At 37.0% G+C, this 15884-nt stretch overlaps 2 protein-coding genes across 4 annotated transcripts; both read right to left on the bottom strand.

Annotated features, from left to right (window-relative positions):
- Window positions 1-902: 902 nt before the first annotated feature.
- Window positions 903-2338, bottom strand: LOC110463512. Its single transcript, XM_021518194.1, has 2 exons — window positions 1921-2338; window positions 903-1382 (listed from the first exon to the last, which is right to left on the bottom strand). Exons 1-2 carry the CDS (start codon window positions 2180-2182, stop codon window positions 1270-1272), a joined length of 375 nt encoding a protein of 124 aa, XP_021373869.1. The 5' UTR covers window positions 2183-2338; the 3' UTR covers window positions 903-1269.
- A 1215-nt stretch (window positions 2339-3553) lies between these two features.
- On the bottom strand, window positions 3554-11164 carry LOC110465215 (monocarboxylate transporter 13-like). 3 transcript variants are annotated; one of them, XM_021520929.1, is made up of 5 exons: window positions 10670-11164; window positions 8780-8923; window positions 6707-6853; window positions 5210-6388; window positions 3554-4610 (listed from the first exon to the last, which is right to left on the bottom strand). In XM_021520929.1, exons 1-5 carry the CDS (start codon window positions 10800-10802, stop codon window positions 4489-4491), a joined length of 1725 nt encoding a protein of 574 aa, XP_021376604.1. In that variant the 5' UTR covers window positions 10803-11164; the 3' UTR covers window positions 3554-4488. The 3 variants fall into 3 exon arrangements, with proteins under 3 accessions (XP_021376604.1, XP_021376680.1, XP_021376766.1); XM_021521005.1 differs by lacking the exon at window positions 8780-8923; XM_021521091.1 differs by lacking the exon at window positions 10670-11164 and having other exon boundaries at window positions 8776-8920.
- Window positions 11165-15884: the final 4720 nt, after the last annotated feature.

Here is a 15884-nt window from a genome sequence, read left to right on the forward strand (position 1 = left end):
AGAAGAGCCACTTACGAACGGATTACAGTTACACTCTTACCAGAAACTTTGTGTCACTTTAAATCATTCCGTAAATATATAGTTAAAAACAATGTTTCAGTTACAGGCCCCAGGCCTATAAAGAAACCATCTTCAACTCTGCAAAGCCCCTCATTAGTCGCCTCTTACGATCGTCCAGTTGGATACAATAAGCTTAAAAAGCCTATCGCATCTGATGAATAACTTGAATACGATAAAGCCGAAAACATTGCCTGTAAAGAAGTTTTTGGAATAAAGATTATGCAAGATTCTTAAAAATGTGGAACGCTTTCTTTGCATCAATTTTGCAAAGTGGCGTTAAGGCAAAGATTGCGGTCGCTGTTTCTTCAGGGCACCGACTTGTTTTTTATTCATAATATATATTTAAGCAATAAACTGCATATAGCGCGCACCATTCAGTTTGTGTGTGACACATGTGGCAGTTATACCAGTTGGTCTGCCATATCTATGCAGTTTATTGCTTATATTTATGTTTTCGTTATGAGAATTTGCAAAAAATTATGTCTTTTTCAATTCTCAAATTTCCCACTTATTATCGTCAGTTCAGGTCAATATCTAGAACGGCACAAAGATAACAGCTGACGTCACGCGCTATTCCATACAAAATTGAAAAGACTTAAAACGCAACTTTCGTTAATAATTTATGTTTTTAATTTATATATAACATATTCTCAATTCACAAAACAGTAACAAATAACATTTTGTTAGTAACTATTCAAGTAGTTAAAACATTTTCCGACCTATATCCGGCGCACGCACTCAACGGAAGCCCGCAGTAATCAGGTCAGAGTTATTTGCAGTCCGGCATGTTGTTGATGTTGATCGTGCAACCGGAGAAAGTTGAATTGGTGAAAAATCCAGGCGTAAATTGTTTGTTGATCTCACAGACACTTGAGACAGGGAGCTGGTGTTCGGAATCAAAGCAGTAGATACCGGTAAGTTCGGTAGTGACACTGCACCTATGATCACTCATGTACATGATATGTCGTGCCTCATACCCTTGCTCGTTCCGGAACTGTATAGCTGTTGCTCGGAGACAATGAGGGGTGTAATTTTTGTCGATCTTGGCGGCCACACATATGTTGGACATGAATTTCGCGAATGTTCGTTTTGACAAATATTTATTTGTGTACCATATTGCCGATTCGCTCGGTTTTAGTACTGCACTTTAGTTAAATTGGTTAAACAAACTCGTTGCAGTAGGGTTTGTTTTTTCAATGAGTCTTTTTATCATTTTGACTGGACACTTGCTGTAACCGTACAATTTCCGAGACTTTCTGCAAGTTGGTGGACAGGAACCATTCCCATATCCAAGTGTGCTCCTGTTGTCTCCTTGTTCCATTCTGATAGCAAAAAAACAAAAATATGAAAGGGTTGGAACACGAGACATAAAGTCTGCAGAATTGTTTTCATTATAATTAAACAGAGGCCACCACTTGAACTTACTGCACCTTTTTTTATTTAACAACCACTGATGAATTGAACTTACTTTTCATTTTTTGTACCAGTTGAGACCTTTTTTGATTGCTTTACATTTGATTGCAACAATAATGCGTCTTGATTGCTTGAATGCTGCTGCAACCAGATGTACACAATATCATATTCTTCAAAAAAGTTCCATTTGTTTGGACTATAGTCAGACATTTTGTTCAAATAATGAATTTTGAAGTGGTCTGTCCAGTTTTATATCTATCGTATTTACATACTCAGTGTAACTTATCAATTTCTGCAAATCAATGAGGCCTTCTATATATATTTAATCCGTTTTCAACAATTAAAACAAAGCAAAACTGACTCTTTGACTTGCTGTTACAGAAAGAAAGCGCTCCATTAGATTAAATTAATTTTACACTGAGAGCAATAATTTAAAATTTTGCCTACCTTGAAATTTTTCAACCCCCAGGCTGTATTTTTTAGTGCTTGGTGCTTGTCTTTCCGCAAATAATTGCTCCAAATCATGACTAAAAACATTTGAGAATCTAGGTTTCTTGGCTTCAGGTTCCTGGTCAAATTCTTCAGTTTGATGAGTATTATTTTGATCAGGTTTTAGTTTTGTTGGAGGGTTGACAGTATCAATGCTGCTTATTGCTTCGTTCAACCATTCTGATATCTCGGTTGGTACTACCCAAAGAAGTTCTGTCATGCTTATTGTTGCCAAAATAGTATCATCATCACTTGGTATTCCATCTTGATCACTTTCTTGTAAACAAACATGGAATTTGCAGATTAAAGTTTCCAAGCTCTTGATGCTCAGCCATCTCAGCAGCAGCAGTAGCAGATGACAGTATATTTACCCAGAACCCATCATATTTTTTTTTTTTTTTTTTTTTTTTTTTTTTTTTTTTTTTTTTTTTTTTTTTTTTTTTTTTTTTTTTTTTTTTTTTTTTTTTTTTTTTTTTTTTTTTTTTTTTTTTTTTTTTTTTTTTTTTTTTTTTTTTTTTTTTTTTTTTTTTTTTTTTTTTTTTTTTTTTTTTTTTTTTTTTTTTTTTTTTTTTTTTTTTTTTTTTTTTTTTTTTTTTTTTTTTTTTTTTTTTTTTTTTTTTTTTTTTTTTTTTTTTTTTTTTTTTTTTTTTTTTTTTTTTTTTTTTTTTTTTTTTTATCATTTTTGGATATTTTTTCAAATTTTACTCTTAATGTTATTATTTGAAAAAAAAAAAATACTGCTAGAAAATTAGTCAGAAAATATTTTATTAAACATTTTCACATTTTTCTAAATTCTCATGTCAATGTACAGTTGTGGGACCGCACAATGTACCAAAAATAGCGTGCGCACACCGTGCATACATCGTTCACACACCGTCCGCACATCGTCCACCCATGGTGCGCACAACTGTGCGATTTAGCAATCGTTCGCCCCGTTGTGCCCTTCTCTCCGCACAACTGTGCGATTTGGTATCATTTGTAGATCAAAATTACGGAATGACAAAAATACGGAAGGCTTGTATGCGATAATGTACACTGTGTATATATCTGTAATTTCTCATCACAATAATCAAGATTATGCAATTTCACAATGCGTGTTTACACAGTATTACAGCGACCGTTAGGCTGTCAAGAATGGGTTTGGCTCCAAGGTAACCGAACAGGTAAATAACAATTTTATGAGTGTCAAGAGTTTTACCTGACCAGTGCCTGACACACAGAGCTGATATGCGATACCGTTTGACCGTAAAGAATAGTATTTGTTATTTGCATTCGTTTGCCTATAGCTCCCCTTCACCTGGATTTTCACACACCCGGCCTTACCCGAAGAGTTACGTAAGTGCCCCAGGCGGGAAGAAAACTACGGTCCAGGTACATGTACAAAGTGGTTATGTTTATCTGTATACGGGATCGTGTTGTAATTTTACATGTGTCGGTTAAGATTGTTTAAAAACACAGCAAACACAATTTCTAAATATAAGAATTTATAGACAGAAAGATAAGTTTATAGATGTTGCTAGAATATAGAAACATACGTAAACATCATCGTCCAGCTTTTTATCGTTAGCCCATCGTTCACACACCGCAGATCGTGTAACGTTGTGCGATCCCACAACTGTAAATTGACAATGTATGGCAGCCATGTTTGTTTACATTGTGCAAGTCAGATGTATTCATACGCCCTGCAAAGACTTCAGTTATAGTCTCATACGACGATTCTGCTATTGGCAGTACTTTAGTAGTAATATAGAAGGGCTTTGCCACACCAAATGTAAATATATATATATAAACACATACACACTTGAACCGTAGAACCCCTTTAGTAAATGGTGCTCTTTTAACATCTTTCAAAGTGACATTGTCGTTTCTCTCGCTCTACTCTTACTGAGCTAAATATCACGTTGAGTTTTATTTTAATTATACTACAACAAACAAAAACAAACAAAGAATTATTATTATTCGGATATTTTAGGCCGTATCACTTCACTCTTACGGAATTAAAAATCACATTAAGGTTTATTTATTATATTGCAACAATTTCCAACAGAACAAAATAATAATTTATCCGTTTTTTTTGCCGTGTCCTATTCCAAGGACATTTAAATCACAGGTGGCTCGACTCACTTGCAATACTTTACTAGGGTTAGGGTCATCAGGCGTTTCCATGCCGGTACGGGGAAAGATGTCGTAACAGGAGACTAATGTGGGGGCCCCGCAGAATTGGGGGCTTTTTTCCGTGCCCTATAATGAAACATTGAAGAAACCACTTAAATGTTCACTGAATAGGCGGCAAGGAAGGAACCACACCCAAATCTGCAGGGAGAATTAGTCGCCTCTTATGATCATGTAGTGATATCGAGCAGACCTATATTTCCATGAACCTGAAATTCTTATAGATAGATAATAAATTTGTACAACAATGTTGTATAACATTGTTAGCATTAGATTTTGTTTTTAAATTTCATTACAATTGTACGGTGCAACGTTTTGTCCAAGAGCCCTATAACAATTATGAAAACTAAACCGTTATGGAGAATGTTTCGAAATGACAATGGCAAACAGAATCAGTACACACACCGCCAACACTGACGTAGCTCCCATACAATGGAATGTCACGTGGTATGTACCTGTTAAGTCACGTAGATATCCTATAAATAAAGAAGAAATAGAATATCACATCATAACAATATTATAACCATAACAAATTTAAGATAGTCTATAAAGATTTCTCAAAATCAGTTGAATAAAGCAAGCGTTTCGGAAATGTATTGTGCAGTTTTAATCTTGTATGTGTCGATCAAGATCCAAAGAACCCGATATTGCAAAATGCAACTATAAGCGGGTGTAAATTTCATTTTCCTAAGGTTGCAGGTTTCACAGATGAAAGGAATAGTACCTTCATGTTGCTCAGTCGGAATGAATATCCAAAGAGCTGCGGTATCAATTCAGGACATATTTGTATTCGTATGCGGTAAATTATTATTTAGAACATCTGTATCTATTACCAAAATGTTAAAGGTACAAAACACGTATGTGTGTGTGTGTGTGTGTGTGTGTGTGTTACGTTTATCTTATATGTATTAATATTTAATGGACATATTTGTTGGTTCCACTTAATTGAAGATCAAAAGGTACCTTACTAAAAGTTATGGTTGACGTTTCATTTTCTTGGCGCTCAGCGTAGCAATAACACGTTCTTTATAGTAGATAAACAAAAACAGCTCAAAGAGAAAATCTGTTGACTTACCAAGTAAAGGGATCATTCCACCTAGTACAGCTCCCTTTACAAAGATGGCTACAGCAATGGCGGATGCAAAGTGTTCCTCGTTCACAATGTCTTTAAGCACCGGACTGCTAATCGCGAACACTACACCCGACATCAAACCAAAAAGCGCTGCAAAAATTGCAAGTTTAAAAAACGTATCGTACAAGTAAATAAACTGTGGTAACAATGCCGTAACGACTTGTGAAACTAAAATCAGATTGTGTTTTTTCATCCAACGTAAATCAGCTAGATATCCACATAAAACCCGTCCGAGAAAATCACATACTGAATGTATCGAGATGAGCCATGCTATGTTCGAACTTTCGATGCCAGTTTCCTTTGCGTGTGGTGGTAGATATATAGTTACCGTCTCGTTACTTATTGTCCCTGTGGTATAAAAAGCAACAAAGATTAAAAAGATCTTGTTTTTCAGGAGAATACGTCCACTCTCTTTGCAGCTTGCAATCACTGTAGGAATACATGAAACCGTTAACCAATCCTCAGATCCCAAGTCAGATTTTGCTTGTTCCTTTGATCTGCGTTCGGGTGAAAGAGATAAATTGGGAACACTTGCACATTCGAAAGCAGACATGGATGAAAAATGACGAAACTCATTAATATCCGTTACTTTCTGGAAGTGAATGTCCTTTTTGTGACGTGTTTGATGTTGCGAGTGTAGTAACTCTGGCATTGAATTTGAAGTCAGCGTTACATCCTTTTCTCGCCGGGTCGCTCTTTTGCTGTGTAGTGTTGATAATTTGGTCTCGGAGGTAGATATTTGATATCCCAATTTGTTTTTGTTTTTAGTGCCAACTAATAAATCCATTTCGTTAACATTGTTCGTATTTTCTGATTCACAAGATATCATTTCTTGACTCGTCGCAAGGCGTTGTTTCCATTTTATTTTGTACAGTCGACGATAGAATTCTGGTGGGCGTTGAAGAACTGCAGCCGGAAGTGCATTTAAGACAATAGCGGAAGTAAGAAGGAGAGCGCCGTGTAGCGTATATTCTTGGACAATAAGTTGGATCAATGAGGGCATCACGAGCCCACCCAGGGACAATCCCGCCATCAGAACTCCGTTAGCAAGTCCTATGTGTTTCCGGAAATATCTACCCACTTGAACGATGCCAGTGGGAACGATTAGTGCTATACTTAATCCTTAAACACAAAAATGTAGGATTAACATTCAAAGCATGATAACCATGATAGGTACTTCGAAATTGATTCTTTTATATTAAATTTTGAGTTTGAATGACTATTTTGTTGACACTTCAGTATTCTCTCTTTCTTCACATGAACTTTATTGTTTGTATACTCATTATTAACCCAGTAATCTGTGGTGTAAAACGAAAAATGTATTTGCGCTTTTCGTACCAGCCTGTACTGATAGTATGTGATCATTCAATTAACACAAACTTATCGTTCGTTCTTTTTTTATCCGATGTCCCTGTAACGTGGCAGGTATTTACATCTTACCATTAAGAACGCTTTGACAAAGGATGAGGATGTCGAGTCTGGAGGTCAAACTGCTGAGGGCGTAGGCCAATGTACTGATGATGATACCGATGAGCTGACAGGTCCGCACACTCTGGTACCGCAGCAGAATCATCAGCACGGGTAGGTCTGGTCAATAAAGCATCAACGAGGATATGTTAATTAAGTTAAATGTTTAATGACGGACAAATATGTGTAGAGAAACGGGCATTAGAAAAGACAAGAATTCCAAAGGAGTGGATGTGTCGCCTGCGTAACAAATTTACTATTTTCAGTAACGGTGACCTTGACCTCTGACCTTCGAACCTAAAAAAACCAATCCCTAGCAGCACTATTGGTAAGGATTCACTGTATGAAGCCTGAGCTCGATCAACCTAAAAAAACTTGAGTTGATATAAATGTGTTTACTGCTACCGTTTTGTTGGCGACTGTGACCTTGCCATTCATTTACTTTGTTTATGGCGCAAGCTATTCTGTGTTTCAGAATTACACTTTCGTGGTCAATGTTGCTTTTACTAAAACTAGAATCTTGGCTTTGAGGTAGGAGTTTTGAACAAATAATAATAAGTTCCTGCATTTTCGAAAGAATGCCCTTATTTGGCAATGAAAATGAAGCATAACTCTGCCAAATAGCCTTTAAATGTCAGAATTTAAGAACTCATTCAAAGCATTCAGGTAATGAAACAACGAAGTAGTTAAATAAAAATCGGATAACAATCGTATGAGTTATCATGTAAACAAGGAAAAGTTAACAACAAAAGGAAGTACAGTGCTGCTATGTCAGGTGTGATACGCCAAAACGCGGAAAGTTGAAAATCGACAAAAAAACCTGTAATATCTGTTGAACAATATTACCATACCAAATGTGAAAGGAATTGATTAGAAAATGAAAAAGTTATTGAATTATCTACACAATGCCCTAATTTGGTAATGAAAGGAGCATTGTACCGCATTGAAAAATGCTCAAAACTCTGCCCAATAGCGTTTTAATATCATGATTTGAGGTCTCATCCAATGCATTCAGATAATGAAACTTCCTACCAAGTTTGACAAAAGAGCTAGAAAATGTATGTAAGACATAAATGTCCCCGCTGCCATGTGACATTAGTTTCCGTGTTTTATGAAAAGTTACAACCACTTTGATCTTGATACCCTGAAACATGCACACACACAAGGTACTACACTTAAAGTTGATTTTAATTTAAGTGTTTAAATTGAATTAGTAGATGATTTTCTATATATAGCAGCAGTGACCTTGGCCTTGACCTTGGAGCCCTGAAACACAACAATGTCCGAGGTATACTCATTCTTGACCTTTGCATAAAGTTTGACCAAAATACATGAAGGAATGGAGTTGCTAAGTGTTTAAATTGAATCAGTTGATGATTTTCTATATATAGCAAGTGTGACCTTGGCCTTGACCTTGGATCCCTGAAATACAACGATGTCCGAAGTATACCCATACTTGACCTTTGTATTAAGTTTGACAAAAATCTGTCAAAGAATGAAGTTGCTAAGTGTTTACATTGAATCGGGACGGGACGGACATGGGTAACACTAAGTAAACAAGCAAACGTTAACGGCAAAAATGATGAACAGCGTTTATTTGTCAAGTGTGACATGCCAAAACCCGTTACTACACAATACCTTTTTTTGGCAATAAAAGGGGCATAACTTCACCAAAAACTCAAGTTATCGCACTGAAACCTTGTTTCGGACAACGCAACCGACGCCGACAAAGTAATACTGATATGTCGCCTCGCGTTGCAGGCGACACAAAAAGTAGAGTGAAAACAGACACCACGTACACACGTTTAGTGAAACAGGCATCAACGGGGACAAGCTTATCGATATAGGCATGAACAAGTTTATAGTACTGAAAACGACACAAATGAAGATGTGAAACTCGATAATGATATGAACACACATCACCAGAAATGGAGGCAGGACCAAAAAGAACGAAAGGCAACATGTTCATTCACGAAAATCCTGAAGCGAAACTTAAAGCCTTTACGGAAACGGGTGCTATAACTTGCCTATCATGCTATTACCTACTTGCTGTACAGTATACAGTGAACTGGAGTCCCGATATAAGAGAGGTTGTCGACACAGTGCCACCATAAACATCGAGTATCTCGATGAAGAAAATCCCAAATGATTTCAATATTCCAGAGTATATTATATTGATGACTGTGCTGGCTGAAAATATAACAGACGATAATCATAAATATATGTATATTATTAAACATTATGTATTATTATTTGCATATTCTATTATGCCCTTACAACAATGGAAACACGCAAAGTGAAAACAATATATAAATAATCCTACCCTGTAGAAGTGATAAGTAGCATTTTGTATTTAACTTCTCAATTTCAACCCATATCAAGATGCGGCGAGATTTGAAAAAAGCTTTATTATATAATATGTAGGCACAAATACTTCCTTAATTGTGACACTGTCTATGTTCAAGCATGTTGATTCAATTTCTCTGCAAAACAGATTATTTTTTGTTGTACTGTTCGGAGAAAAGTGCGAAATGCGAGTTATGTTACCTACAGATATGTTATCAGATACACAACCATTAACCTGCTTTCAATAGTACAGGAAATCTATGTTACCTTATTTACAATTGCACTTTCGGGCTTTATTAGTTGTTCACGAGAGTTTGTTAGGGTTTTGCATCGTCACAGCTGTAATGTCATAAAAAGACGATGGTAACACTCCAGGGCCAACTTCACTGTAATATTATGACTTGCACAGAGTAGCACGATGACCTAGCTGGTCCCATCGTTGTCATGAGCTGATACCCCGACTACCTTTGTGCGTGACTATGTACATGCACATTGAATATCTCATTGAATATATATATGAATATAATCACTGACAGGTCTGACTAAACATACATGTACTTAACAGTTGAATGTCATTAAATAGGCAGACCCTGGATTAACTATATTTAGTAACCTATCACATACTTCTTCACTTTTAACTGTTTATAGTAGAAAGTAAACCTCGGTATTACGTTATATTATCTATCAACAATGAGTTTTATTTGTTCTAAGTAATGTTTGAGTAAGTTATGATATATTTTACAACCTATTTATGTGTCCCCTGTTGTGAACTATTGTTATGGTGTTTCGCCTTAAATGACTTGTATTGTCGATGGGCCGTAAAACGAGACAATGGATTGCAATTCTATGATAACTTCACAGCCATTTTAGCGTAGGGTTAAGTAGAGTAAATATGAGAGTATGTTTATTATATAATAACGGTCAACTTAGCTGTTTTATTCACTTTGCCTTTTTTTTTAAAACTTTTTTTGCGACGCTACGATTACCAGTCAGTAAAATCCATATATCATAGCGATTTTCCATACAACTTCTAACATGAGTTGGACATGAGTAACAGGGCTGAATATATGGCCGTATTGTGTCTTGCAATATTGTACTGTATGTGTGTCAGGAAAGGGTCGTTATAGGGCCTAGTGCTGTCAACTCTAGTAACTATTTAGCCCGATAGATCCCACTGCATGATCTAAAGAGGCTACTTATGTGTCCCCTTCGCAGAATCGGGGGTTAAGGGGACTGCAAGAAACCAAAAAGATCTACCGCCCTGACTTTAGCACTTGGAATCTTATTATATTCTTTTCTCACTTCCCATATATTTTTTACGGCGGTGTCTTCCTACGCACCATTTGTCATATGACCCTAGTTGTTGCGATAATATCAAATTTACCATAAGCAAGTAAGCATATGTTAACATCGAAGCTACAAAGTACAATACTGAATATATAAATAAAGTATATGGTGCTGCAGCTACAGTAACACACAAATATAATCTATATATCTCGACGACTGAAATACGTAGTCGACAATAGATCGATAATAAGTACATAGCACTGTAGGTTATAGACTGTTTAGAATTATGACAAAAACACCTACCTGCTAAAACCACCCAGGCCCAACCTTGGTCTACTGGAACATCGTCACCATCCTCCATCGAGCCATAAGGCCGTTCAGTCTCCGCCAAGAAGCGTGAAGAAACACCCTCCTCTGTTTCTGTAATTTCAGACATGTTTATGATGCTGGTTCTCTTGAACCTATTTCTGAGTAAATAGCTAAAAGTCGTAACTGTTAAACAATCCAAAACTGACTCATACAGTTGGCCTACTTCTCTCACATAAAAATAACCATATTCCTGTCGCGTCAAAACGCATTAAAACAGATACACCGCACTGGACAACCTATTAAGCGACATCTGCCAACCACATAAAATCAAATAGATACTATTTAATATACTAAGATAACATTTTCATTGGTCGCTTCTTCTCGGTAAACACCTCGTCGTTACAGGTATACTGTTTGTCCTGCTACCGGTATCATAACATCGTAGGTATGGACACCACATACTCCACACCAGGCAACATCCATGACATGAATATGAGGTACTAAGATAGTATCTCGAACTATAAACAACACAAGAGATAACAACAATCCAAAGATAAACACAAACAATGAACTATTGCAAAACAATAAAAGACCTCTACCGTCACTTTATCGAGACAGTGAATATTTGTTTAATGTTTCATAAATTCAGAAAGTTATCAACTGGACAAGCATTTGGATACTAAAGCTTTAATCGTGTTCTGTGACCTTGAAATATGAGGCACGGACATCGTGTTAGTATTCAACACGTAATCAGCTCATGATATATGCATATGTTAAAATGATATATGCATATGTTAAAAACAATGATTATGTTGCATTGAAACAATTTACTTGTCTAGAGAGTGGTACGCGACACATACTCTCAATGATCCGGTGATCAAACTAGACAACATTGATTTGATTGGTCCATTGTTTGTGGCTTTAAGTCATGTGACGAGGAGTGTCTCGGGCGAAACCACCGAAAGGCAGAAAAGAAATATCCAAAGTATGCTTGGATGGCACAATATATCACTGAGTGTCTAGGGCGACACCACCGAAAGGCAGAAAAGAAATACGCAAAGTGTGCCTGGATGGCACAATATATCATGGAGTGTCTAGGGCGACACCACCGAAAGGCAGAAAAGAAATACGCAAAGTGTGCTTGGATGGCACAATATATAATGGAGTGTCTAGGGCGACACCACCGAAAGGTAGAAAAGAAATACGCAAAGTGTGCTTCGATGGCACAATATATAATGGAGTGTCTAGGGCGACACCACCGAAAGGTAGAAAAGAAATACGCAAAGTGTGCTAGGATGGCACAGAATATCATTGAGTGTCTAGGGCGACACCACCGAAAGGCAGAAAAAAATATCCAGTGTGCTAGGATGGCGCAAGATATCATGAGTGTCTAGGGCGACACCGAAAGACAGAAAAGAAATATTCAAAGTGTGCTAGGATGGCACAAAATATCATTGCGTGTCTAGGGCGACACCACCGAAAGGCAGAAATTCAAAGTGTGCTAGGATGGCACATAATATCATTGAGTGTCTAGGGCGACACCACCGAAAGGCAGAAAAGAAATATCCAAAGTGTGCTAGGATGGCGCAAGATATCATGAGTGTCAAGGGCGACACCACCGAAAGACAGAAAAGAAATATTCAAAGTGTGCTAGGATGGCACAAAATATCATTGCGTGTCTAGGGCGACACCACCGAAAGGCAGAAATTCAAAGTGTGCTAGGATGGCACATAATATCATTGAGTGTCTAGGGCGACACCACCGAAAGGCAGAAAAGAAATATTCAAAGTGTGCTAGGATGGCACAAGATATCATGGAGTGTCTTGGTCTCTTAAAATGACAACAATGCTTGTTGTATGGAACAAACGCAGTTTGACTGCATCCTGTCTGTGGAATATTTAATTATTTTGAAAAAATAAACTCTAATAATTGTGATAATTGAAATGTCAGTTTCTAGAAGTTCTCAAACCAGGGGGAGATAAGCTAGTAAGGGCTGGTAGACAGCCTAACCCAGAGTGTCCATCAGTCTTTCTCTTTTGAAGTAAATTGAGAAATGATCCTACAGAATGATGACCCACCGGTAGTAAAGAATATAAAAGATGCCATTTTGAACAACCTTTCAACCAGGTAAATATAATTCCATATAAATGCAATACTTTTGGATATTTATTCATTGTAAATTTAACTTGAGTATATTTGACAGCAAAAAATAATGAATTTGATTATCGATGACAAATTTTGTAAATCAATTAATTAATCATGGATAGAGGTTACTCACTGCATGCATGTAAGAGACGGCTAATGTGGGAGGCCCCCCTCCCCTGTTGAATTTTTGGATTTGCGTTTGTGCACTCTACTTGGGGACAAAAACGCGACCAAAATAAATCTATTGCCATATTATGTATTTCTCTCTACCTCTACTTCTTAATCCCTTTTTTAAACGGCTTGCTTGGCAATATATCACATTTGGCTTTAATGTGGAACGTTGGGTTCCTGCAGGTTGGACATCAGAAATGTACTTGCTGCCCCCATTGCATGATCGTAAGAGGCGACTGATTTTGGGATCTTATCTTTTCTCTTCTTTTCTTTCTTCTTCCTAATGTCTCCATTGACAATGCCTCACTTTTGGTGTTTAGTTGAGTGCTCGCCCCTGTGAGGAAGGCTTTGGGTTCTGTCCCCTGGCCGAGACATACCAGAACAATTGGTAGTTTCTACTCCTGCCTAACGCTCAGGCAATTTAGGAGTGGGACGATTGGTTCGCCTGTTGTCAGTATAATGTGACCGGGTAGGGGTGTCCTGCTGGGTGTCTTCGGCAGTATGTTTCAGTGAGGTAGCACTATAAAGTCGGCATCAGTTCCGCGCTGTCACAAGGAGACCAACACGAACATATCGCAGCTTCCTAAAACACACAAGCATACACTACACACATGCATCTTGCATACAGGGGAGGCGTCCTTAAATGACCATAACTGTTGATAGGACGTTAAACAATACTAAACCAAACCAATCGCCCAGGTGAGGAAGTCCATGGGCTCAGTCTCCACCCCGGGACATACCATACCAAAGTCCTTAAAATTGGTAGTCCTTATTACCTGCTTAACTTGAAGCATTCAGGGTAATGTGCACTGGTTCACTCGTTGGCAGTATAATGTGACAGGGCGGAATGCTGTGCTAGCGGTGCCTTCAGTATGGTACTTTAGTGAGGTATTTCCTTGAAGTAGTCATCAGAAGTAACAGGAGACTATGACAGCCTGCAGACGAACTTTATTTGCCACATCGTTGTTTCAGTATAGCAGAGCAAGCAGATGCTACAGCAATATGGCCGCTCAAGCACATGGTATTTCATCAAGGAGAATAACTCTAAACCAATAACATGATTAAGGATACTTATTTCATGAATACGTATTTACCACACTATCAGATCCGCGCTATAACAAAGAGGCAAAAACACCTGCATACCCTGCCTCCAGCACACATACACACATGCACACACACAACACATATGGAGGCACGTCCTTATGTGACCTAAGCTGTTGTTAAGGCGTTTAATCGTATACATGTGGTTTCTTAGTCGAAGTAAAATACAAGACAAAGCCGAGGGTCTATTAAAATAATTTATTCTTGAGTTTAAATAAACTGTTATCGTGGTGAAAAAACCCACACAAATCTGCAACTGATATATTAACTGAGAAACAATTCAAGGGAAATGACACATGTTTAGTATCACAAGCATCACATTTCGAGACTGATCGAGAAAACAACATAGCTTCCAGTTATCCATCTTTGATTTTGAGATGTCATCAATGTTATCGTTATTTCCGCATAAAGACATACTGACCTCATTTCGAAAGAAAACTATAAACCCCAACTGTATTAAATGTTTAGCAAAAGTAACCACAATATGCATTTACTGTTGACAAAATCCAACAGATAAAAGTAAGAGAAAGTAATGGAAAATATCGAACTTGAATATCACTAACAAATACCTTACGGTCTTACGTAGGTGAGCGCCATGACCCGTCTGGGATCTCTTGTGCTATTCAGAAAATTGGTAATTGCAATAATATGTATATGCATGCAATTAACATTCTGGTATGAGGTTTATTGTCCATAAAAGAGTCCGGGTGATTTAAACACGGGTGCTTAGGGATACACTACCATTTGGGTTATTTATTGTCCTCTATGCACACAGAAGAAACTCCCCGACTTTGCTGTTAAAATAACATGAAGAAGCAGGTTTATTCTTTCCATGAACATGCAACGGTACGTTATAGCAATTACACCAACATACCCTGTATCCAGCATATACACAATCGTGCACGCATACATAACACACACGGAGGCACGTCCTTAAATGACCTTAGCTGTTAATAGGACGTTAAACAAAATACAACCAAAAGCAATGGTACATTCTATACAATTTCTAAAGTAAGGTAACATAACATATTCACGAAACATGAAATATGACACGATGTATAAAAATAAGACAACATTATGGTGAACATATTACTTACAAGACTCGACACATACTGTATAGCGTAGGTATACAAACTAACTTACGACTCACAGAATCGGTACATATTTTTAACGTTTCAACATTTACGAGACATTACGTAGACTACACAATATATGGGCAACATTTGTAATAACATGAAAACAAAGCACTCGCGCTTTTATAAAGTTAGAAGAATCCTTGGTATTAAATTCAAATGACATGTTATATTTTATGTTGGAGACGCAAAGGAGGACAATTGATATTACATGCTTGCTAACATTTACAGCAGATACAATTTGGGTAGTAGTTTACTCCATTAAGCAATATCTGATAAGCGATATTAAATAATTCTAGGTTATAATTATTTTTTTCAAAACATTATTTATGTTCGTTATTCAGCGATAGATACAAATGTCCTTGTGCCATAAATACATATATATATAAGGATATATGTAGTGGGTATTAAATTTACGTTAATATATATTAAAGTAAAAACAGTGACATTTCATACTTAAAGGCAGGTTTCACGACATCATGGCAGACGTTACTCCTGATTAAATAAAATATTGTTCCATATCTCAATCGCTTCAAAAATGAAAGCGGCAATATTTTGCAATGTACTCCTGCTCGTAGACGATATTAATTCTAGAAACTTTGGTCTTTTTGGGTGATGATAATACCTCCTATTAATGTACATATGTCTTATGTTGGAAC

Source organism: Mizuhopecten yessoensis, unplaced genomic scaffold, assembly GCF_002113885.1.
Source record: "Mizuhopecten yessoensis strain PY_sf001 unplaced genomic scaffold, ASM211388v2 scaffold213, whole genome shotgun sequence".
Lineage (NCBI taxonomy): Eukaryota > Metazoa > Mollusca > Bivalvia > Pectinida > Pectinidae > Mizuhopecten > Mizuhopecten yessoensis.